This window comes from Thunnus albacares, chromosome 16 (assembly GCF_914725855.1).
Source record: "Thunnus albacares chromosome 16, fThuAlb1.1, whole genome shotgun sequence".
NCBI classification, from domain to species: domain Eukaryota; kingdom Metazoa; phylum Chordata; class Actinopteri; order Scombriformes; family Scombridae; genus Thunnus; species Thunnus albacares.
Genome location: NC_058121.1, coordinates 7,104,693 through 7,130,756, shown reverse-complemented (window position 1 = coordinate 7,130,756; position 26,064 = coordinate 7,104,693). Strand labels below are relative to the sequence as shown.

At 37.0% G+C, this 26,064-nt stretch overlaps 1 protein-coding gene across 7 annotated transcripts; it reads left to right on the top strand.

The window, feature by feature from the left end:
• Positions 1-104: 104 nt before the first annotated feature.
• knl1 (kinetochore scaffold 1) lies at positions 105-18,025 on the top strand. 7 transcript variants are annotated; one of them, XM_044376976.1, is made up of 37 exons: positions 105-268; positions 1,451-1,485; positions 1,678-1,714; positions 1,819-1,878; positions 2,054-2,136; positions 2,227-2,282; positions 2,371-2,392; positions 2,502-2,545; positions 2,650-2,702; positions 2,879-3,785; positions 4,002-4,020; positions 4,161-4,204; positions 4,313-4,368; positions 4,666-5,344; positions 5,561-5,579; positions 5,720-5,763; positions 5,870-5,925; positions 6,446-6,944; positions 7,520-7,572; positions 8,474-8,681; positions 8,808-10,669; positions 11,724-11,853; positions 11,960-12,018; positions 12,115-12,213; positions 12,306-12,415; positions 12,648-12,738; positions 13,312-13,428; positions 13,531-13,618; positions 13,826-13,888; positions 13,974-14,013; positions 14,179-14,283; positions 14,657-14,757; positions 14,997-15,062; positions 16,133-16,242; positions 16,440-16,561; positions 17,026-17,151; positions 17,378-18,025. In XM_044376976.1, the coding sequence occupies exons 2-37, from the start codon at positions 1,457-1,459 to the stop codon at positions 17,472-17,474; spliced, it is 6,354 nt and encodes a 2,117-aa protein (XP_044232911.1). In that variant the 5' UTR covers positions 105-268; positions 1,451-1,456; the 3' UTR covers positions 17,475-18,025. The 7 variants fall into 7 exon arrangements, with proteins under 7 accessions (XP_044232911.1, XP_044232908.1, XP_044232909.1 ...); XM_044376973.1 differs by having other exon boundaries at positions 2,374-2,392; positions 8,474-10,669; XM_044376974.1 differs by having other exon boundaries at positions 4,005-4,020; positions 8,474-10,669.
• Positions 18,026-26,064: the final 8,039 nt, after the last annotated feature.

Genomic DNA, 26,064 nt, shown 5'->3' with positions numbered 1-26,064 from the left:
TCATTTGTCGAGTAAACTTTAACGTTACTGTAGTAACCGAAATAAGTAGAGGAATCGATGAAGTATATCAAAGCAACAGGAAGACTGCACTGCGCACGCGCGGAGGCGGCTAAATTCAAAACCCAAGACGTTAGCGTCAAGGCTCGTTGACGTCAGCTCCAATTCATTAAACAGGAGCGACATGAAAACAAATATAAGTTAGAAAATAAGTAATAACATAACCGTGTCCGCTGTAAAATACCAGGATTTAATTCATAACAACTACAAGGTATGCACAATATGTTTCTTTGATGTTCAGTTGATTTTTTTGTTCATATTGTGAATGCCTAGCTAACGCTAGCAGCCGAGTCTACACAAATGTAAGATATGTCTGGAAAAGGTCAATAACGTTGTATTTTCTTTTCTGTCATTATTAGAAATTAATACGAAATGTTTATTTGTTGATTGGAAGAGGTGTATTGGAGCAGAAAACTAGCAGTTGTTAACAAAGGTGAAATTAATTTGACGTTCAGTTTGTCGATACGTTTTCTAACGTCTGCGTAATCTTACGTTAAAATGTCGGCTGCATGTTGATAGTATGAATTGTTGTGAAAGTACGCTATTTTATAGATTATGTTGATGAAGTTAAAGTCACTTAAATCTGGTGCACAGTCATAAAAATAACTATATAGCGTAATTCATGTTTATCCAGTCCTGTATTTCCCACTGATGTCATGAAGAACAATTGTAAAATACAGATTGAATATTAACTTAAGCTGCTGTTGCCTGTGAAGGTCAATGTTTGCAGTATATATTTTTTTTATAATTGTTTCCCATTTCATCATACTATAGATACGATAAGCAATGCAGTCCACACATTTCAACAACCTCCGACCCCCACCCGAGGCCACTAACAAACAAACAACACCAACAAAAAGCCAAAACAGCGATGCGATTATAAAAAATGAGCCAAAATGATGTCTTTACCAACACTCCTCCAAACTTTCTTTTTTAATAACAGAACATCCACTCTTTCTGGCATTTTGCATTTTCCAAATACGAGGTATAAGATGACCAAAAATCATATGATTTGTTTACCGATGACCACTTCTCTAAGGGAATAAAATAAGATATTTGATCAAGAAATAGATTAAAAGTTGGACCAGCCTTGTCTTTCCAACACGACAAAATACATTTTTTGCAAAGTAAATAACGGTGATAACTAATCAATTAATTAACTAATTGTTGCAACTCCGATCTACTGACCAATGGGAAAAGAAAATGTTAGTTGCAGCCCTATTATACTGTTGTACAGCTGATCTAGCTGAAATTCCACCCAAATTTTTAACTTGTGGCTGTCATTTTTCTTATTCATTAATAGCTGAAGGCAATACATGCTGTAGGATAATGGAATTTTGCCTTAATTTTGCCTGTATGTACCAGAACAAACATTGTTTTCATATTTTCACAGTTGAAGATGGAGCCTCTAGATCCTGCCAAGACTGAGTGAGTGAAAATTATGTTGTTGAGAAAAAGCAATCATATACCTTTTGCCTGAACCTCAAAGCTACATTCTACACTTTACCTAAAGGCCCTCTGTACACCTGGCATTGACATGTGTCTTATGATATGACTCTATTTACATTGCACTTAAAATACACCAGTGCTGAATACTGTGTTTCATGTTTTATGTTACAGTGAAACCGGTGGATTCACCAAGAGGCGCATTTCTTCTGTCAGTGCTACAAATAATTTTATGGACTAAGTATACATATTTTTAACTTCGTTGTGAACAAATCAATGACATGAACCATATCATCTGCAATTTATCATTTTCAGATTTTGAAAGCACCACGGAAATCAATCATATTCCCTGACCCAGTGCAACAGGAAAATGCGGTAAATTGATTACTTGACTTGAGATTTTTACCTGACTGTGTTTATGCACTATATAAAATAGTGGAGATTTTTGTTTCTAGTTAAAGTGATACTCCAACCATAATATACTTAAATAATACAATCAATAAAAGAATAAAACTGAGAGGTAATAACATTAATTATCATTTTTATTAAGGTGAAATGTGCCAAACCTGTGGAAAAGAGGAATTCAAGAAGAGTCAGTTTTGCCGCTGCCAACAATGTTCTTCTGTTTTCAGAGTGAGACACTAGAAAAATCAAAGTCATTTAATTCTTCATATTCCACAAAGACACTGATATCTCATCCTGATCAACACTTTATCTTTACAGGGATGTGAACAATGCCTCTCCTGCCCAAAGTCAATTACAAGACTTAATGACAACAAGTATGTAACATAGTATTATGTTTAAGTGCTGTATGCAATTCTAAAATATTAAGCAGCTTTCTAATACTTGTCCTGTGTTATTCCACAGCAGCAGCAACCACACAAAATAGGTAAGATGACTTATATATCAGATGATAATCTTAGACTTACAGCTTCAAACTTTTAAAATGTGTCTGTTTTAACAATGTATATATTTTACGGTGTGTTTTCTTACATAAGGGTCCAGGTGGCAGTCACTGAAGATGGGATTCAACAAATCACAGGTAGGGATATTAATATTTATGCTTCAAAAAAACTATTAGTAAGTGCTCACATTATATATTACAGTGTAAGATGGCTCTTAGTAAATTTGAGTCTCCAAATTTAGGAATGGAGACCCTATTGAATGCTCCTCTACATGCCTCTCAACAAAGGGATAAGGTGAGCTTGGAGTCACATTGGTGTTTCATCACTTTTGTGATTCTTACGATTGTCACAATCACTTAATTGCTCAATTACATTGCTGTAATTATATTTGTTATATTAATGCTTTATTTCATGTAAAACTAAATTTTTTAGTGAGCATTAATTGACATAAAGTTACTTATCTTCATCAGGTCAACTTTGACTCTGGGCATGACTTCGGGGAGAAAACTGTGATGTTTTCTACAGATGATGCATTCATGGACACGACCCACAGTCACACTATAAACATTGCCAACGATGCAGAATTACTTGCAGATTTTCCGCATCAAAACAGAACCGTTTTCTCCTCAAGTGGAGAAAAAACGATGATGTTCACTGCGGATGATGCATCCATGGATATGACCCAAAGCCATACAGTAAACATGATCAGTGGGCCAGAATCGCTATCCACAGGCAGAAACGTGGATATCAGTCTTTCCTCGTCAGTGCCTGGTTTGGATCCAGGATTTAAAAACTTCCTTGCGAATCTCTCAAAGCCCAGTGGATCCGGTGTTAATCCTCTGATTGCTCGAATGGTTCCGACCGCTGCAGCAACCGTTGACACAAACGTATCCTCGTCAACGCATAATTTGGATCCAGAATTTAAAAACTTCCTCTCGAATCTCTCAAAACCAAGTGAACCCAGTGTTAATCCTGTGATCACCAGAATGACACCTACTGCTGGAGCCTCCTTTGACGCCACTGTGGAGACAAACAGCTCCCTGGCCAAGATGAAAACACGGAGGTCTGAAGTGGATAAAGAAAATCAGGCTCCAACTTCTGTTTCATCTATTATGGAGAAGTCATTAAATAAACCCAGGAATATTAGAGAATCATCCTTTGGAGGTGCACTCTGTCCTGAAGATGATATAAGCATGGACATGACTGAAGCTCAGACAGGCCGCATCGTGGGATTCGCTGATGATGATGATCCTTTTCAGTGTCTTTTTCCCACACAAGAAATGTACTCCCGCTCTGACAGAGGGTCAAAGTCAGCAGAGAACCTGAAGACCTCACAACAGCAGAGCAGTAAAACACAAGGATCATCTGACCTGAAGGGTACTGAAACTTCTATCAGTCAACTGATTAATAAACAGGCTAATTATTTCAGCACTTATGTATATCTTGCCTTGACTTGACACATGGCATCAACATACAGTATGTTTCAGAGATGCTAATATTATTTTACTACATGTCTGCTGTTGTGTTTCCAGTTTGTGGAATAATGTCTCTTGTAAGTTGCTTTTTAACATTTGTCCAAACTTTTTTCCACAGCAGTCGTGACTGGAAATAGGTAAGTTTATTTACACCCTCACTTGGTCTGCCCATTCAACTACATTTTAGATGAGAATATTCAGTTGAAAATCTCACCAAACCAGTCAACATTCAAGTGTGAATGAGTGGCTCAAACCTTTTCTGTCTTGTTCTCTAAAGGGTGCAGAAGGTGATCACTGAAGAAGGGCATCGACACACAACTGGTATGTTGGCAAATTGAAACAACTGTGTTTATTTCGCTGCTGCAACAATTTCATTTATGATTGAATAAAGTTTAAATTTCATTAATGCATTTCAATTTCCAAATTTAGATATGACATCATTGAAGAATCCGTCTCTACGTGCTTCTCGTCAAAGCATGTCAAAGGTGAGTTTTATAACTGCTTTTCTTTGCTGTTCAAATGAATTATCTGTTTTGCAAAAGTCTGAAAATATTTTTTCATACTGTTGTAACATTAAGTGAAACTAATAACTGCATGGAAAGTACAACATACAGTATATGTAAAGTCATATGCTAGGTTTTGGAAAGTTCTTGGTTTATGTATAAATTGCTGTTAAAATTCTTCAGTATATTTTCAAAATGTTGTGTTTTAATGCTCATTAAAGATGATTTGAACGTACATATTTAGTGAGTATATGGTAACAATGTTTTTTTCTTGTTCAGGTCAACTTTGGCACAGAAGATGAATGCAGAGAGAAAACAATAAGATTCACAGCAGATGATGCGTTAATGGACGTGACTCAGAGTCACACTGTTAACATTGCCAGTGGTCTATTAGCTCCTTCAAACCAGAGTCTTGATGTATTTCGCAGTTGTGGAAAAATGGACCATGCTTCATCTTTGGAAGAGAGACAAGGTGCAACTGAGAAGGATTTCAATCCAGAATTTAAAGACTTCCTCTCGAATCTCTCAAAACCAAGTGAACCCAGTGTTAATCCTGTGATCACCAGAATGACACCTACTGCCGGAGCCTCCTTTGACGCCACTGTGGAGACAAACAGCTCCCTGGCCAAGATGAAAACATGGAGGTCTGAAGTGGATAAAGAAAATCAGGCTCCAACTTCTGTTTCATCTATTATGGAGAAGTCATTAAATAAACCCAGGAATATTAGAGAATCATCCTTTGGAGGTGCACTCTGTCCTGAAGATGATATAAGCATGGACATGACTGAAGCTCAGACAGGCCGCATCGTGGGATTCGCTGATGATGATGATCCTTTTCAGTGTCTTTTTCCCACACAAGAAATGTACTCCCGCTCTGACAGAGGGTCAAAGTCAGCAGAGAACCTGAAGACCTCACAACAGCAGAGCAGTAAAACACAAGGATCATCTGACCTGAAGGGTACTGAAACTTCTATCAGTCAACTGATTAATAAACAGGCTAATTATTTCAGCACTTATGTATATCTTGCCTTGACTTGACACATGGCATCAACATACAGTATGTTTCAGAGATGCTAATATTATTTTACTACATGTCTGCTGTTGTGTTTCCAGTTTGTGGAATAATGTCTCTTGTAAGTTGCTTTTTAACATTTGTCCAAACTTTTTTCCACAGCAGTCGTGACTGGAAATAGGTAAGTTTATTTACACCCTCACTTGGTCTGCCCATTCAACTACATTTTAGATGAGAATATTCAGTTGAAAATCTCACCAAACCAGTCAACATTCAAGTGTGAATGAGTGGCTCAAACCTTTTCTGTCTTGTTCTCTAAAGGGTGCAGAAGGTGATCACTGAAGAAGGGCGTCGACACACAACTGGTATGTTGGCAAATTGACACAACTGTGTTTATTTCTCTGCTGCAACAGTTTCAGTTTTTTGAATAAAGTTTAAATTTCATTAATGCATTTCAATTTCCAAATTTAGATATGACGTCCTTGAAGAATCCGTCTCTACGTGCTTCTCGTCAAAGCATGTCAAAGGTGAGTTTTATAACTGCTTTTATTTGCTGTTCAAATGAATTATCTGTTTTGCAAAAGTCTGAAAATAATTCTTCATACTGTTGTAACATTAACTGAAACTAAACTATTACTGAAACTAATGACTGCATGGAAAGCAAGTGCTTGGTTTAAGTACATATATATATATATATATATATATATATATATATATATATATATATATATATATATATATATATATATATATATATATATATATATATATATATATATATATATATATAAGATACTGCGTAGAACCCTCAAACTCCCAGGCCTCTGGTAGAGGACCCGAGCTTGAGGAAGACACACCACCACCACCACCACCACCACCCCCCATGGGAGGGGAGTGAGAGGGGGGATTTTTTATATATACATATATAAAAGTTGCTGTTAAAATTCTTCAGTATATTTTCAAAATGTTGTGTTTTAATGCTCATTAAAGATGATTTGAACGTACATATTTAGTGAGTATATGGTAACAATGTTTTTTCTTGTTCAGGTCAACTTTGGCACAGAAGATGAATGCAGAGAGAAAACAATAAGATTCACAGCAGATGATGCGTTAATGGACGTGACTCAGAGTCACACTGTTAACATTGCCAGTGGTCTATTAGCTCCTCCAAGCCAGAGTTTTGACATATACTCCCTTGCAAGCCTTTCCAACCCAATGGCTCCGACTGCTGTAGCATCCTCCAAAGAAACTGTTGACACAAACAGCTCCCTGGCCCAGCTTAAAACACAGAGGGCTGATCTTGGAAAAGAAACCAGGAGCAGTGGGGAATCATTTAATGGAGGTACAATCTGTCCTGAAGATGACATAAGCATGGACATGACAGAAGCTCAGACAGGCCGCATTATAGGAATGATGGGTACAGATGACTCTCTGCAGTGTCTTTTCCCCACACAAGACACGTACCCACCAAGTGGTAATTTGAAGAGGGCAGAGGCGACTTTGCAACAGCAGAGCAGTGAAGGATTGGGATCATCCAACACTAAAGGTATAGCAAACATCCCAGATTCTCTTGACTCAATTGAAAAGCAGTGTATATCTATAAAAAAAAATTTAAAAAAAAAAAAGGTGTGACTAATCAAAATGGGACTTGAGAACAATGATGAAAATGAGAACATTGTCAAAAAACTAATTTGGTTCAGAGGTTAAACCTCTTGTACAACATTTTTCTGGTATCTGCAATATTGCCAAGTAATGGATAGTAATAGTTGGACTAAGAACAACTTCAGGAGTGCCTCAGTTAAGTTTAATGATTTTTAAGTATTGGATTTTTTGTGCTTATTAACAAGAATGATGACATGAACCAAAAATGTAACATTTGAACTAAAGAACAAATTGTTAATTTGATAATGTGAATTCTGATATATGGCTTTAAAAAACTTTATTTTTGTATTGTGGGATGCCCTTTTATATTTCAAAGTTGTTGTTTTTCCTGTTGTGTGGAACAAGGGAACAGAAATCATAATGACTGAATTATGAAAAACTTACAGGGTGCTTCACTTTGGGTTAGATAGTTGTTTTTGTTTTAATTAATTTCTGTTTATTTTGTATCTCCACATTTAGGTCTAGAAACCTCATTGAAGGCTTCTTTACAGACCAAGATGCAAAGACATCCGGTGAGTTCAATTATTTTGTTACTTAGATCTTGTAGACATTTTTTGGCAGGACCCCATCAGCGGGGCCAGCCCTATAACCGCAGTTATCCATGAGTGAGTGAGTGAGTGAGTGAGTGAGTGATTAAGTTTCACCATTGGTCAGCCAGCCGGGTGCTTTCTTCAGTAATACCATATATAAGGTGATAATGATTTTCACTTGCACATTTCGAGCATAGTAACAGCCTATGTTATCATTGAACTGTTTTGAGTCATCAACTAGTGCATCAAATCCCAGAATCTTCCCTTTCCTCATTCTTCAAAGGACAACCACATTAAATGGTACTGTCGTAAGAGTAGCGTAGCTGCTTTAAGGAATAGGGCAGTTCGTAATGTGTGTGCATAGCGAGTGTGTGGTTGAGCAAGTGTGAGAGAGCGAGCGGCGTAAAAGTGACGGTTAATGCGTGTGGAGTAGAGGAAAAGGTTAGCAGTAAGTTGTCAGTCTGGCAGTAAATGTACAGTAGAGGCTACAGTGTGTCAGTTAATAAATGCTGCAGCTCTCGTCTGTTGTTTCCCCAATTTAAGGTGGATGAGATATTCTCATTTTAGTGACAATCTCAGCCGCTCCTAAACTGAGAACGGACAAATGTCTGGCTGCTGAGTCTCTTCCAAGTTTTGCTCAGCGACACCCCCCCAACCCCACACCTGCCACCATCCAAAGCAGTCAACCTAGGGGAAACACTGAAAACGTATGCAGAGTGATTGTATGTTTTCTGTTTTAGAAAGGGTTGTCAGACTATTAAAATCAATGACGACACTGAAATAGTAAAATGTTTTATTAAGAACGAAATGATAATACTAACTATGAATGTTATGTTAGAGTACATTTTCATGAATTTCATTCATTTTTGACTGTCTCCCTCAGGTCAAGTTTGATACTCAAGACAACGGCACAGAGAAAACAGTGAGGTTCACTCTAAATGATGCAGCAATGGATGTGACACAAAGTTACACTGTAAACATTGTCACTGATTTTGAACCACTGTCACACCAAAATGTGGACTTTTTACCTACTGGCGGAGAGAAGACAATGAGGTTCACTGCAAATGATGCCGCGATGGATGTGACACGAAGTCACACTATAAACATTGCCACTGATTTGAAGCCACAATTGGACCAAAATGTGCATCTTATACCTGCTTGTGGAGAGAAGACAGTGAGGTTTACTGCAAATGATGCAGCGATGGATGTGACACAAAGTCACACTGTAAACATTGCCACTGATTTGGAACCGCTGTCACACCAAAATGTGGACTTTTTACCTACTGGCGGAGAGAAGACAATGAGGTTCACTGCAAATGATGCAGCAATGGATGTGACACGAAGTCACACTGTAAATATTGCCACTGATTTGGAGCCACAATTGGACCAAAATGTGCACTTTTTACCTGCTGGCAGAGAGAAGACAATGAGGTTCACTGCAAATGATGCAGCAATGGATGTGACACGAAGTCACACTGTAAACATTGCCACTGATTTGGAACTGCAGTCACACCAAAATGTGGACTTTTTACCTACTGGCGGAGAGAAGACAATGAGGTTCACCACAAATGATGCAGCAATGGATGTGACACGAAGTCACACTGTAAACATTGCCACTGATTTGGTATCAGATTCTGTTCTTTCACAAAAACAAGGTCCTAACATTTTATCCACCTGCGGAAACATGGATTTTCCACCTGTGGAAACAACTGTAAAGAAGAGAGGTGAGACATCAAGTTCACGAAGAAACAGATCCTCATCAGCACTCAGTTTGGATCCAGGATTTAAAAATGTACTGTCCAAGCAGAGTGGATCCTGGGTTAATCCTGTGATCACCAAAGCAGTGGCAACATCCTTTCAAGAAACTGTTGACACAAACGGCTTTCTGGGCCAGCATAAAACACAGAAAGCTGGTGTGAACAATGAAAACGAAGCTCCAGGTGGTGTTTCAGCTATCATGGAGAAGTCTGTAAATAAAACCACAAAGAAAGGAGGATCATCTAATGGGAATTCAGACCATACAGAGGATGATGTAAGCATAGATATCATGGAGGCTCAAACAGGACGCATTTTGGGAGAAACGTGTACAGATGAACCGCCTCAATGTCTTTCTTCCACACAAGACAGGTACGCCAGTTCTGACCATTCGAAGAAAACTGATATAACTTTACAACGAAGCAAAGAAGCACTGGAACCATCTAACCCTGATGGTGGGGAAATCACAAACCTTCCAGATTCTCCTGACTCAAATGAAACTAAGACCAGGAAAAAGCCTGAACTAAGAAATGAAACTAGTCCTTTATCACAGAAGTTGAAAAATTCCCCCAGTGCAGTTGACCATGATGTTGATGCCTTTCCTTCACGCAAGTCTAGACGAATGAGTTTAGCTGATCTCCAGTCAAAAGCAAGGCGTTTGAGCCACATGATAAATACATCTCCTGATACTGTTGCCATGGACAGCTGCACAGCACCTTTGCCTGAGTTGGACCACGACTTGGACAAAACCAAAACCAAATCCCTGCCTGTTGTGGAGCCTGAACTTGAAATGGGTTTGGCAAACACTGAAGAAAATACACAAGCTCAATGTCCTCCACAAGGAGAGCAAACATCAACTACTACAACTCCTTTCAAACTGAATACTAAACATCTTGTGTCAAGACTCTCCATGGGAGGCTTTAAGCCAAAACTCCCCCAAAGAAGCAAAACTGGCCATCCAAAGAAGGTGGACTCAAGTCATGTGAATTCCATGGGAGAACATACAAGGACAAAAACCATCAGTGCTCCCAATCAACTGAGCAACTTGGACAATGATGTGAGTGATATTTATGATGAAGAGCTTGGTAGCTTTGAAGATTTATCAGAAACTCTGGACACAAGGAGTCCTCAGAAAGTCACAGAAAAAGTGAGTCCCTCCCAAGAGAGCAACATGGATGAGGCTTTAGAGGATGACGAATTTGAAGAGGACTTTCTCAGTGCTGTTCAAGGAAAAAAGAGACCTTTGCCAGAAGATGAAAATAATACGAAGGATGAGAAGAGAATAAAAGCATCTGTTGAGACAAGCGTTGACATTGTTGAAATGGTAAGTCAAATCAAAATACTGTAAATTCTCAAATAATGTCTGGGGCCTTTATTTACCTCAATGGCAGAGAAAACCATGTTTATATAATACATACCTTCATTTAAGCTAACTAAATTTCCTCCATGTTTACCTGCTGTCTTGGTAAATTTAGGATAATGTATATTTCCACTGCACTAATTCCATCAGTACAAAAACTGTTATGTCATATTCACCACTCTGCTACTATTCTTCTCAAACAGAAATGCTGTATTTATTCACTAATTACTTCTGATCACTTTCATTTGGACGTTTTTCGATTGCAGTAATGTTTCCTCCAATGAAACTCAACACGTCTTGCAATGATGTTTCACATAAATAGTTTTACAGTTATTTACAACAATTATTTTCATTATCAGTAAATCTGCTTATTATTTTCTCTATTTATACGATTAATCACTTGGTCTATAAAACGTCAAAAAATTGTTAAACATCACAATTTCCTACAGTCCAAAGTAAATCTACAAATTGCTTGTTTTGTCCAAAAAAAGAGTCGACAACCCAAAGATATTCCTTTTTCTCTCACATAAGACAAAGCAGCAAATTCTCACAACCGAGAACATGCTTCAGAAGTGACTGAAAGGATTAATCAATTATCAAAATATTCTGTCAATCGGCTAATCAAGTACTTAAATAATTGTTTCAGCTCTAATCCATTCTGTTGCAGGTAGGCATTTAATTTGAAACATCTTCAGGAAGTGTTGAGTTTAATTGTATTCAGAAAAACAATAGAGTAAAAGTGATTGGAACAAACTGATGAATGAAATCAGTATTGGTGTGAAAAAGTGAAACTCAGAGCGGTAGATTGGTGAGTATGATGACTCTGTTGTTGTACTGAGGGAATTTAAGCTGTGGAAATGCATTATGCTGAATTTAAAGTTAACTCACCTCTCCTCAGTGGCAGGCTGTTATTTGAATACTGTCTTTTATTTGAGATTGGCGGTTCTTTATATTACATTACAATTTCTTGATCACTTGTGTTTTTAAAATTTCCCCCTTTGTTTCATTTTGTTGCCAGGGATTACAGTCTCATGTTACGGAGTGTGACGGTAACATTACTACAGCTCCGAGCATGACCACACAGACTATGGATTTCTCCAACAATACTCACACAACCAACAGCAAATGTGAAGCTACATTTGAGTCCAGTAAGTTTTTCTGGTTTCACATAATGTAGTCTGGTCTCATCAAGATCTTCATTAGTCCATGCTTTGTTTAGATGCTGGTTGTGTTAAATATCTTTCTTTTTTACAGCTTTTAAACACAGCCTCTTTGAATCCCAGCTTGAAGACTATGCCAATGATGTACAGAAGGTATATTGTTTTTACATATATTTAATAAATATATCTTTGAAATACCATATTTTTTCATGTCAGTTATTTAATTGCCTTTTAATGTTTTGATTACAGAAACTGGATGACGGCACCATTACAACGTTAGAGTTCTTTAAACTCTTCAACATAGACTTTGTCATCCATAATCCTCGGCAAAGTGTCCTTCCTGGCAGAGTAGGTTAAACTTCATTTATATTAAAATATATACATTATATGAAAAATAACAGCAAAATACACTGATGTGACCGTTTATTTTGTTTTTGCAGCCCAACACGGATCGTACACCAATGGATTTATTGAAAGACAGACACATTATCCGTCCTAAACAGATGGTCTATGAGACAGACGTCCTGAACCTCACAGAACAGGTGGAAGGGTATGTACCTGTGACTATATAATGCAATCATGACAAATCCATCCCATCTAACTTGACTATTTCCATCAGGAGTCTTGAGTGTTCACATCTCATTATTAGCACCCCACCAGAGGCCTCTGTAGTTTGTTCTTATAGGTAGAAACTGTTGTGAGAAGTAGTGTGTGACTGATGTCTGGAAGATGAGATATTACAACAGAAGCTAAGAGACATGCCTGTTTTGTCCTCTTTCCAGGTTAAAGGTCCGAATGCGGGATCTAGACAAACCTCTGAAGATCATTAATAGACCTTTGTGGGAAGAGATGAGAAATTGTTCAGAGAAGGAGGTATTATTTTTCAAACTGGGATTTGTTTTCTTCTTTGTTAACATGGTTGTGTTGATTTTTTCACTTTGCAAGGGCTCAATACACAAGAGCTAAAGCAAATTTGAACCATTCCAAAGGTTTTACAATTTCACCCACCCAACCCAACATTACAGTTATATACCTTTCCAAACAAATTTCTCTAAGGCCTCAAGCGTTAATTCCTTTCAGTTCATTTTGCTCAAATGTAGATGTACTCCCAGCAAACATACAGTCTGCCTGATAATGTGGGTCTTGGTCCTCTCTCAAGTCTAAGATATGTGATATAAATTTGTTACATTTGTTACATAAAGCTAAATGAAACCCATTTATATGAATTGTTTCCTGATAATTGCAGATATTTTATCCCTCTGTTTCCAAGGAGCATTTCTCTGATATCTATGTCCACCAGAAAAGTGTACAAGCCCTTTAACATTTTTTTTTTAATTGAATTGGTGGAGCTTATTTTGCCTTTTGCAGTGTGTGACTAACAGAAATACTATGAATTTGGTTTACAAACTTATTCCTAACCCTAATTATATTTGTTTGAATCCACAGTTCAAATCGTTTGGTGCAAAACTAAAAGAGAGAAACAACTTCTTCAGAAAGACCAGCAAAGTTCAGTCACATGAAATGAAGGAAATCCTGTACACAAATCTTGTTCAGGCTAATCGGGTAAGAAAGAAATACATTGAAATACTGAGTTGCAATATAGGGAATGTTTTGAGATGTGCAGTGTTTTTAAATGGAAAGTAAGTGATATTTTTCATTTTTCAGGAGGAGCAACAGAAGTTGAGAGGGACGATTGAGGAGGCAGATGAGATGATAAAAAGTCTGGATAACTGCATAAGTCAATTAGAAACAGGTATACCTACTGTGGAAAAATGACACATGACTATTCAGTTTATAAAGCTACTTTCTCTGTTCAGTTAGTATAAATAGACTGAATAAGTCACTACAGCAAACCAATGCAAGAAGCTGTGTCAGTGTGGACATATTTCAGGTTACAAGTAGAGCAGAAAGTGAAAGGGCAGTAACACCTTAACTGTTTTTTGTTTTGTTTTTTTCTCAGAACTTGCAGCAGTTGAAGAGAAAGGCGCTGACGACAAACCAAGTCTGAAATTGCTTCAAGAAGGTAACTTGTGATACCACGTCATTTTTATTTATTTTTGTATTTCATGTCCTTGAATGAAGTAAATAATTGAGTTATTCTTAAACAGGATTGAAGCAAATCACAGAAACAATGGCTGATAATGAGCGGTAAGTTGAGAATATTTAACAAGCAACTTTTCCATGGAAAGTGTGACAGGAAGACAGATTATTACCTTTAGGTACTATGTTTACATACTTACTACAGTATAAATGCATAAAGGTTTCTTTTTGTTTGATATATCTTTTCATTGCATTTTATTTTCATTGCCACAGACAAATAGCTGAACTGGAGATGCAGAAGAAGCAGAATTCAAGTAAACTGAACAGGCTGAAAGCTGAGACGAGGAACTTTGAGAGCCACATCGACATGCTGCATACGTCAGTTTCTGATTTTAATGTGTTTTCACATCTTAAGACAGTTGTCTCACTCTTAATTGTTGATAAATGAGTTTTTATAGCCGGACTGATTCTGGATTTTTGGGGCCAATACTGATATTAGGGAGTAAAAAAAATCCAATATCGATATATTGGCTGATATTCTTTCCATGTATGTATATATGTATGTATTTTTTTTAAAGATAAAATATATATAAAATGCTGCCTATGTAACTTTAAAAAAATAAAAAATATTGGACAACATATATGATGACACTGATTATATAGAGGTATATCGGCTTTGTAGTTTATAGCTCTAGTTTTTCAGCTTTTATATTTAAAGAGTGATTAGCTTTTTGTTAATTCCTTTCCTCAGGGTGAATGAATGGAGGTTTGGAGAGAAGAGAGGAAACTGCACTTTCTACACTCTCCTCCATGAAACCTTGTATCTGCATTTGATGTATGAAAACTCCAATGGTAAGATTTTTTTTTAATTTATTTATTTTTTTTAATAATCGTAAAAAAAGCCACACTTCAATCACTCATGTCAGAGTGATTGACATGAGTGTTTGACTTTTGCTCCCCATCCAAACTTTTTAACAGTATTTAAAACTGTATAAGTGTTTTTGCAAACTTGTGGTTTTGAAAGGACTGATTTGTATTTTCACTCACAGCAGAACTCAAATCATCTTTAACTTTATGTTTGTTTTTTGAAGGAAATGATGCTGATAAAGAGACCGAGCGCAAAATATCAGACATCACTTTCAAATTTCAACTTGATGGTAAGAAAAGTACAAAATACAAAAACTAGTATTTCATGTCATCTCTTCTGAATCTTTGTTGATATGCATGTTGTGTGCCTCTGTTTGTACGGGTTAAAATCTTGACTCATGTCTGTTTCTCGTCCATTCACCTCTCTGCTTTCCGTTGCAGATGAATATTACTGTATTGGCCCGAATATAAGACCATATTTAATTTGAAGATGACATTTTTTTAAAAAGTGCGTGTCGTCTTATTTTGGAGGACTAGACAATAGCGTGTTCACAAGATCAGAGATCCTTATTGAATGGAGAATGTAACACTGGCTCATACAGAGAGTGTTGCATTATGGGTTGTTTGGAGCCTTAGTGTTGCTAGGCTAGTGAGTGTTTCTAAGTCTGTTTATAGTGAGTCTGTTAGTCAGCACTAGGAGCGTTTCATTAGCTCAGTTTAACCTGCAGGAGTTGCTGAAGGCTCCTGTAACACATTTTTCTGCTGCAGAGGAAATGATTTGTCTCCCAGTGTCTTTACTGAAGAAAAGAACCGCCTGTGAAGCAGCCAAAAATGATTTCTCTCACAGGCGACGAAGAGCTCAAAAACCAGTCTGAAAAATTCCAACTGCCAAAGAAAATCATTTCAACACTTCCACGAGCCTGACAGGAGAGTGTGAGACTGATAGCCAGGCTGCACAAATGTGGGATCTACGTTCTACGTTAAAGAAAGTTTTTCACTTTTACAAGAGAAAAGGCTTCAAGAATGAGGACTCGCTTCTCCTTGGATCAATTGTTAAGGAAACTTTCCCAACAGGACGAGTGTGAAAGTGTGCTTTTTCAAAAAACAGGTGTTGGAAAAGTGGGTGTTGTCTTATATTCGGGGCAATATAGTACTGTAATCCTTGGTCATTACTTGTTTGCTATGTTTATGTATAATGAAAACACCACAGGATACATTTAATCTCCAGACGCAGTCCGAATACAAAGCATGTTGATGTATTACAAGTTGTCTGTTTTTACCATTGGTGTTTTGAGCATGGGGGACATTCTTGTTACTGGTCATTTCAAAACAATTAAAGTACATTTTATTTTCTAACTAGATGAGAAGTCGCAGTGCCATGCTCGCCTTGTTCACAAACTGGTCTCTCAGTACATCGAAGGAGAAACTGCCTGGGTGGAGAAGTATCCAACACATGGACATGTCCGAATGGTAGGTGTGGATGGAGTTGAAAGTAAGACTCAGACATGGCTTTTGTTGACTGGATCACGTGCTGTCACATCTTGTTTAGGGTCAGATTTGAAGATGCTAGTAGCCAAACATTCAGTCTTTTTAATGGTGTTCTTGTCATGGTTACAGTTAAGTCGCACTGAATCTTTCCACTGAGGTATTTTATCTTTTGTATCCAGCTGCTCCATGATGTGGGTTTGGTGGTGAGTCACTGTCGTCTGCTGGGAGAGGAGGTGCGTCTGCTGAAAATGTGGGGCGGTCTCAGACTCGATATCCTGGACATCAGCTGTGTGGACACTCAGTAAGAATTCTTAGCTAGAGTTAGCTAGCCTTCTAATATTTAGATAATTTTATGATGATACATCATCAACATTTTAGTTTATTTTGCCTTCATAAAGTACAGGAATTAGAAACTGCAATGAAAATGATGTGCACGTATTGATTTTCAATACGTGCACAAATTCAGCCTTCAATTCCATAATAAAAAGAAAACAACAGAAACTCTTCTATAATGTAATGGTTGTAATAATTTAGTCCTGTGCACCAGCAGCAGTAATTTAACACTATATGAGTTGCTTCCACTAGCAGTCTAATTTGGTGATTCCAAAATGCTCAAAATTACTTTTTCTTATTGACTTTTAAACATTTACTCAAAATCCTGTTAAGAAAGATGAACGGTCTTTCTTAAATTGTTAAAGTAGAACAGAGTTCACATCTTTTCAAAAACAAAGCTACATAGTCTAAAATCCCGTTATCTTATTGCAGAGTACGGATTGTCTTCAGCAGCCTCAAGAAATTCTCCAAGTTTGAGGTTATCTTCTCTGTCAGTTTGACCGGCTACTTCTATGTCCTGCAAGTAGAGAGCTTCAAAAACATCATTGGAAGCACAACGTAAGTATGATTCAAATACAAATGAATACATTTAGTATTAATTAAGATAGACCTCGCTTGGCTTTCCAGTAGAGTGATATGCACCTTTAAACACACTAACAGCAGTGTTGTGGTAGCACAAGAATATTAAAGCTGTGTTAGGTCATTTCTAGACAACCAAAGGCAAGAAAAAACATCAAAGAAATGTGAAAAAAAACCCACTATTTTACATTTCTTGTATGTGCAGGATCCAGCAGATTGAAGAGATTGTGGCATCGTTCAGTCCAGCCCGGAACGTCTTGACGAAGACTGTCAAGAAGATTCATGATAATCTACTTCGTTGAGACCAGTATGGAATTAAGACTGATTGTCCTCCATCTCTCTTGTACAATATGGATGTTTAAAAATGAATGTTGATAGGTTTGTTATGTGCCTCACTTTGTACAGTTTATAATCTTTACTCATGTCTGTTTCTCATCTATTCACCTCTCTGATCGCTTTCCATTGCAAATTAATATTATCATATTTGCCCGAATCTAATCTTTAATTTGAAGATGACATTTTTTAAAAAGAAAGTGCGTGTCGTCTTATTTTGGAGGACTAGACAATAGCGTGTTCACAAGATCAGAGATCCTTATTGAATGGAGAATGTAACAATGGCTTATACAGAGAGTGTTGCATTATGGGTTGTTTGGAGCCTTACTGTTGCTAGGCTACTGAGTGTTTCCAAGTCTGTTTATAGTGAGTCTGTTAGTCAGCGCTAAAAGTGTTTCATTAGTCCAGTTTATCCTGCAGAAGTTTCTGAAGGCTCGTGTTGAAAATTTAAAAACTTAAAATTCTATTAATCAACCTTTTGTTATAAAAAATAAAATGATGTACAGGTTCCAGAGTCTATGTTTTTTGTCCTGGGTGTGCAAGAAGTAGTGACTTTTCACCATATTTTGTGTCTTTGTAATACAACTGCACTTGTTAAGAATTTGCTTTTTGCAGTAACTGTCATTACATTTTGTTTATAATATTGTAATCTTCTAACATGGGTAACAAAGCACAGAGAAGAGCACCATTAATGTTAATCAAACTGCCAGAATACAGGAAATGTGATTAGTGCAGTTTGGAATAATAAAGGTTGCTTTACTTTAGTGATAATTGATGCACATATTACACTCTCAGCCTTCCTTCACCAGCTTGTGTACAACCTGTAGTTTGAAAAATGGGTTTAGCATACAATATAGATCAATAATAGAAATCAATTTGCAGAATGTGAAATAAAGACAGATATGGTGCTTGTGTTGAGATTAAGTGATGAAACCCAGCAGCATTAATGAGCTCTAAGACCTCCACTGACTTATTGACTTTCAGAACATTTTAAATGATTCAGTGAAATATATAGTTGTTTTAATCAACATCTCAAATACATAAAAAACAATTACAAACTCCACAATGAACCTCCTCATTTTTAGCACTCATCTGTGTGTTGTTTCTGTTTGGCCAACATTTGGTGAGAGTAAGAAACATTTAAGATGTCAAATATTGTCTGCTGCATTGCACTCATTCTATACCACAAGATATTTTCCTTTGACAGTAACTATGTCCCCACCATTCTCATTGTTTTATTTATGGTATATATTTACTGCACTCATCAGTCAGTATATTCTTTTCAGAGAAAGATTCTGTTCATTCAAAATCCTGCAGGCTATCTGGGAAACTTTTTCTCTTCTCATGTGATATAATGGCTAAAATAAACAGGGTGTCATCTGTGTGTTTTATGCAGTGTAAGAAATCTTGATGTAGGCTTTAGAAAGATGTACACCCCCCCCCCCCCCCAATTCGCATAAATGAAACCATTTGAAGCATTACCTGCAAATTAAACATCAAAATGCATCTTCACTGTTCTTGCTGTACCTTGCTTAGGCTTGAGAGGGCGCTATGGGCCTATAAAATATATCATTTCTGCATTTGGCTACTGCTTACCCTGAGTGAAAAATGTATCCTTGTTTTAAGTTCTTATCACATTAGTTTATTACTAATGTTTATATTTAAATATAGGAAATAGCTTTTAAAGAATCAGCTGTATTTCAGGGGAAAAAAGAAAAAGTTCTGCAGAGTTAAGTGGTGTGTTAAAGTGGTTGTTCCCAACCTTTTTGACCCCTTAAAACAAAGCAATTCTTGCACCCTCTCATCACAGATTATGGTGTTTATATGTAATTATAGTGTAAATATGTGTTGTGAGCAGTTTTTTGTTTTTAGAGGCCTTTTTTCTTATGAAATAATAGGTACTTAAGGCCTCTATAGATAGATAGATAAAGAATCTAAGTATCCAGTATTTCATAAGGGAAAAAAAACAACAAACATAACTTTGTGAAGCAGAAACAGATTTTTTTTCTTTTCATTTTTGTTTAAATGATCACTCAGATTTATCTTAGGACTCTTTCAATGGGTCCCAACCAGCACAATACTTTTTGCAATGTGTCTGTCAAATCTAAACACCTTTTTGGTTTTGGATTCATCTTCTTCAATGCATTTTCTTTCTTTATCTTTAGGGAGTAAGAACATGATTTATTCCTCTCAATAGTGACTTGAGAACAACTGCATCAAAGCATCAAATAAAGAAAACTAATTCATGTAGGTTGTGTTTCTTTTATTGAACCAAAACAAACCTTGGTTAATTATTATGTACAGTATTACAGAAAAGTAGAAGATGTGAGCATTTGTATGATCTTACTGCTGCCTCCTGCCCGTTGGCAACAGCTAAGACATGACTGACATGGACAGTGTCTAGAGGTCATTTGAAAGGTCAAACAGCCAGAGACGAGCCTCCGAGAGGGTGGGAGGGCAATGACTGTCCACTCCTGAAGCCTCGACGTCAAGGGTCAAAGTGGACTTTCCAAACCGTCACCCTCGAGTGAGCCATCAGGGGAGACGAGTTCCTCCCTCCCTCCCCCACAAACAACAGCTCCTGTCAAAGCAGATAGAAGACATGCAGGGTTTCCAGGCAGGGGTTAAGTTTGGCTGAAGCAGCATTCAGGTCTGCTGACCTCAGCCTTGGGGTCAACTCAATTTCATTTCAATCGATCTACTGAAGGAATTTTCATTATTTACATTTGTGAAATGGATTCATTCATTAGATCATAAAACAACAATATAAATAAGAATTAGATCATTTTCTAAAATGTATTCAAAGTGATGATCTCATTTTCTGTTTGATTCAATTTCTTGCAGATACCTATGTAGTAATGTTGTTTTTTTTTCATATTCATAAATGTGTTTTTTTCACTGTCTGATCTTTCCTCTATCCTAATGTAATTACACATTTAAAAAATGAATATTAACAACTAATTTCATAAGCATTGGTTTTAGACTCTTTAATCTTTTTATCTAGCACACAGTGTGCAGACAATAGGATTTCACATTGAATAAACATGAAAAAGCAGCCTTAATAGTCCCTGTTTGTTTGTGCCTCTCATGCATTATTAATACGTTCGAGTGTGTTAACAGTGCTGAACATCATTTTTTCTGAAAAATAACAAACTTTGAAAACCTAGAAGTTTAATAACAGTCGTCTGAAGGTATTTCCATTATGTTCAAAGACTCTTCTACCCATCTGGATGAAAAAATATTGCATCTGTTGTAAGATAAAAAGGATTTCTCATCTATTTCTAATTCAAACAAAGATGATCAGAAATTATGTTAAGTCTTTGCTTAATTTGTTCAACAAGAAACAAAATTAAAAATTGGATTTCCATTATAATGTATTTATAGATACTAATGTTTCTATTCAGTGTTTTATATTTTAACACAGAATAATGTCTTAATATTTTGCTTGTGTTTTACAAAAAGAGCAAGGATATAAAGTACATTGTTTCTGGCTTGGATTAGAAAATACAGTTACAATCTTTGATTTTTCAAAGATCACTGTGTATTTTTTGGAAAATTGGATGCTTAGCTCTGTGACTTGTATGCAATGTTAACACATGACAGGCACAAGCTAGGGCTACCCAGTTTGATATATTATGTTCACATAATAGGCCCGGGTAAGATTCCAGTTCAAAACACAGACACATAAAATGATTTCTGCTGATAATTGTGGTAACTGTCTCCATCTACTATCTCAGTAATTTCAGTGCCTCAATAGAAAAGAAAATTGGGCATAAAATGTGAGACAGGTATGCTGCCAAATTGGACTGACAATTAACTGAACTTTGATTACAGAGCAGCTGTCTGTTGGGAGCAGCACTATAATTTTGTTGTCTTGAACAATGACAATAAAGCTGATTCTGATACGGTAAACCATTTGCAAGATACATTTTTCAAATCACTCCATGTCATCTTTTTTTACATCAGGAGACAGTCTACAAAAGCATCATCTTTTCACATAAAACTGAAACCTTTGATCTCAACCCTCTTATGATTGCTTGAAATTAAACAATTAGCTGGGAAGTTATACTAACTGTCTGAATCAGTGCTAATCTGTGCTAATCTTGTTTGGACTGGAAAGGAGAAGCCAAACCAGTTAGAACACAAATACACATAAGCAGAAACCTGTACGACCACAACAAGTGACAAATGCAGTTTATTGAATATACATTGGTAACTTTTACATTTATTTGATCATGTATGGTCCAATAATCTGAGACCCATTTTTCACTCGACATAAAGTGCATCATATGTGAGAGGTGCAGTGATGTACTGCTTTCCTTCCTGACTGACACAAGTAACAGTTTTATCGTGATTTAGATTAAATTAGATGTCAAGACACTGCCACTACACCGAAGCTCTAATTCTGTAAAGTGGAACATTTGGCCTCGAGCAACCTGTTCAAATCTGTTTATCCTCAGACCCAAGAGCAGTATTTCACCTTAGTAACCTCATCAGTGTCCTCCACTGACATCATCAACCAGGAGGTTTAAGGTGGTAGAATTGGTTTTGGAAGATGGAAAACAGCTTTAAGGTTTTATTTGTTGTAAAAGTCTAAATACGACCAGGTGCCAGACAAAGTACATGAAAGAAAGAAATTCAAATGAAGCGTGTACACATTTTGTTCCTGTAGGAAGGGCTTTTTTTCATTTCTAATCCTAAAAATGCAATCTACTTGCTATGATTGATGTGCAACATGTCTACATTCACATGGGGTTCATGTAAAATGTAATGTTGTTGACAAAGGAATACTCTGAAATCGAGCTACACCACCTTCACGCTGACTCTATCTCCCCCACATTTTCAATTGCTGAGTTTAAAATGCATTCAATTGTGAAACACTGATATTGCATTTTTTAAATTTGGTCCTTTGTGCAAAAATGTGACCTTTACAGTAAAGGCTGCTTCAACTTTCATCCATGGTGGTTGCTGTTTCGATTAAATGTTAGTGTTAAACTTTTTTGCCACACTGGCCATAATGTCAGTCTGTCGGTCCAACGCTTTGTCCAGACTGAAATATCTCAACAACTATAAGATTAGTTCCGTGAACTTTTCTACTGACGTTCATAGTTCTCAGACGATGAATTCTAACAACTTCGGTGATCGTCTGACTTTTTATTTGGCGCCACCATGAAGTTGAAAATTGTAGTTTTAAGTGAAATGTCTCAACAACTATTGGATGGATTGTCCTAAAACTTAGTACAGATATTCGTGTCCCCTACAGAATTAATTGAAATAATTCTGGTGACCCAAACTATTTGAGCACCATCATCAGGTCAAAATTCAAATTTGTCCAGTGCTTTGGTTTATAACCAAATCTGTAAGACTAAAAGTTGGGTTTTGATCAGAACTGGTTCCAACCATGTTGAAAATCAAAAGTGCATACAGTTGTTCTGAAAGGCTACACTTGAAGGCAGAGTGAAAGAGGGTAGAGAGAGGGTAGATACGATTGTTTAAAAAAGTCTCTCCTGGAAGGTATTCACAATGTTGCACGTGACTATTCACATTAGAAGTGAACAACTGGCCAATCTCTGTGTGAAGTGAGTGTGAACGTCCTATTGTCAGTTTCAGAAAGTTACAGAAATGGCCTCCTGAATCCAACGTCGGATTGTGAGGGAGAGGGTTTCCGAAGCTATTTGGCCGGTATGCTGGCCTCTTAATGATGTTTCCATCAGCCTCAGCATGGTAACACACAAAACTAAGATGATGAACATGGTAAACACTATCCCTGCAGCACGTTAGCATTGTCATTGTGAGCATGTTAGCATACTAACGTCAGCATTTAGCTCAAAGCATCGCTGAGCCAAAGTGCAGTCTCACAGAGATGCAAGCATGGGTGTAGACTCTTAGTCTTGTTAATATTTTCATACCAAAGTACTGATTTTGATGCCCTCCCAAAGTTTCATTCCCAGTCTGGCCTTATCTGCATTGGACTGACTTCTATCAGTGTGTCAGTTTTCCATCAGACCAGTTGAATAAGTTGCCATAGCCTTCAATTGCAGAAAGAAAAACTCCAAGAGAGGTAGGATGCAAAGGCTTATTATAGTTCAGTTAATCTAAAAACTATTGTACTATTGTAGGGTTAATACGGATGGTTTTCAGCTGGGTTAACCCTAATGGATGAATATTTGCACCGAATTTGTCCGAGAAATGAAACATCTAAATGTACAGAAGCTCATCATTACTACACACATCATAGTTCATTTGCAGCAGCTGTTAAGAGAAGAGAGAGTTCAACAGTTCATTTACAGTAAAGCAACAACCATAACTGTAATGACAGACTTACAGCACCGCCATTGTACTTCCCTTCCTTTGGCCTTGGTGACCATGTTTGTTCATAGACCGACTCAGCCATGTCTTATCATGATTATCTAACTGTGCTGCTGGAGTCCAGCTGTGACAGCTTCACTCATACAGTCAGAACAATATAAAGGCAGCATAGTTTAAACATAGCGCTGGACTTTTAGAGGAGGTCCAGAGGAAGGGCTTGTATTGTAGGCAAAACACAATAGATTCATTTTAAAGGCATTACGTTCACAACACATAATACTATCACCAAGAGTAACATGAAGCTGTCAAGTACTTCAATAGTTTCCAACTATATGCAGGATTTTTATAAGTTTATAGCAGCTGTCAGTTTTTTTGATGACATACATTTTTGTTTGTAGAAAAAATGAAACAATCAGGGTAAAAATTGATGTAGTTATGAGTCACTCTTGGTGCTGCCAACACATAGTGGCTTTAGATTGGCTGCTGCAAAACCTATAAATTTTGCCAGTTAATAAAGTGTGACATTACGATAGCATATTACACTGTTGATTTTGATTATAATTAAGAGATAATGCAAATTTTATGTTTAGTTAGCCAGCTCTTTTGAGTCAGACTTTGTGAAGCCCAGGGACGTCTCAAGAAGCGGAAAAGTCAGTTAGTCAGTTGTGGAAAAGTCAGTTTTATCCTTTAAATCAATAAATTTATGCCATGTACAACTTGTTATACCCAATCACGAGCAAAGGTGCTGTTTCAAGAGGTGAGTGGTCAAATGTAGCTTTAATGGCCAGCAGACAACATGTAACCAACCACACAAACAGTAGTAAAAAAAACAACACTCTGTTTGAATGCAATAATCAAGAAATTACCCATTAATGCCAATGAATTTCTCATGCAAGAAATACATTTTTAGATGAGGAAAAACACAGCAAGACAAGAAACACATTCATAACAATTAAAAAAAAAAGCAAAAATATATTTCAATGTTTAGATAACTGTGGATCTCATTTGGGCAACTGACTATTGTTTTAAAGTAGACTTGAAAAATTGTGAACCTGTGCTTTATCTCAGTTTCCTGTCATTAACTGTATTGGAGATTATTTGTTCTTCTTCAATGAAAATTTTCATCAAACTTCGCCAAAACATTCAAAAATAAATCAGTGTGGTGAAGTTAGTGAAGAAGAATGTGGATGTGTATGCATGTACCTGATGTTTGATGAGAGAGAGGAAGAGAGGGGCACTAAAAGGATGGTGTACTGGATATCTTTTAAATGAAGGACATGCATGTTGTGATGTGCTTTGTATTCTTCAGTGACAGTTACTCCCAAATAATCTGTATTTGTGTGTGTTTGTGTATCTCTGCACGATGGCATCCTGAAACAGAAACATAGGGTGCCATGGCTGTGCACAGTTGGCTTCAAATATCACAGTTCATGTCACTGTCACACATCAGTTCCCACCACCTCCTATTCACAGCCATCCTGCACACTACTGTAAGCCGCCTGAGGTTATCTTGTTACGGGGCATTAGAGGGCGTCTTAATTGGTCCTTGCAGGCAGGTAATTAGCTCTGATGGCATGTGCTCCCATAGTGATGCGAATGACAGGAACACAGCCGCATCCCACCCCTCACCCCAGTCACCATACACACACACACACACACACACACACACAAATAAAGACTACGTGACCCATGGAGTTGCCACATTCTCTGGTCATTCTTGGGAAAAGACAATAGGTCTGGCTTGTTAAAATAGGCTCCCTCTCAGCAGGGGAACAGAGGAGCCATAGCAGCTGTCCCATAGTATCAAGGCTCAATGGTCCTAACAGCCTCACAAACCATCAGCCCAGAGGTTTTTTTTTTTTTAACTTTTTTGGCAACATATTGCATCTCATCAGCAGGGAAATACAAAGGAAGTATTCACTTAGAGAAGGAATGTTGTATCATGCACAAAGCCTGTTAAAAATTCAATAAAGAAATGAAGTATGACACTATAAAATACACTTAATTAAACTTAAAGCAACTATAATCAACTATAATAGCAATTGATCACATGATTACTTGTATGTGAAAGAGGTTACTCAATGACAAACTAACAGAGAATTATCACCTGACTCTGCAGTTCCCATCAACTCTACAAATCTTTTTGCTCATTGTTTTGGTTTTTCGACCCACAACTTCACTGTTTTTACTCTCATCAGCATCATCAAGTTTTGCGTTTTATGACAACTTATATTGTGATTGTCAGTTTTT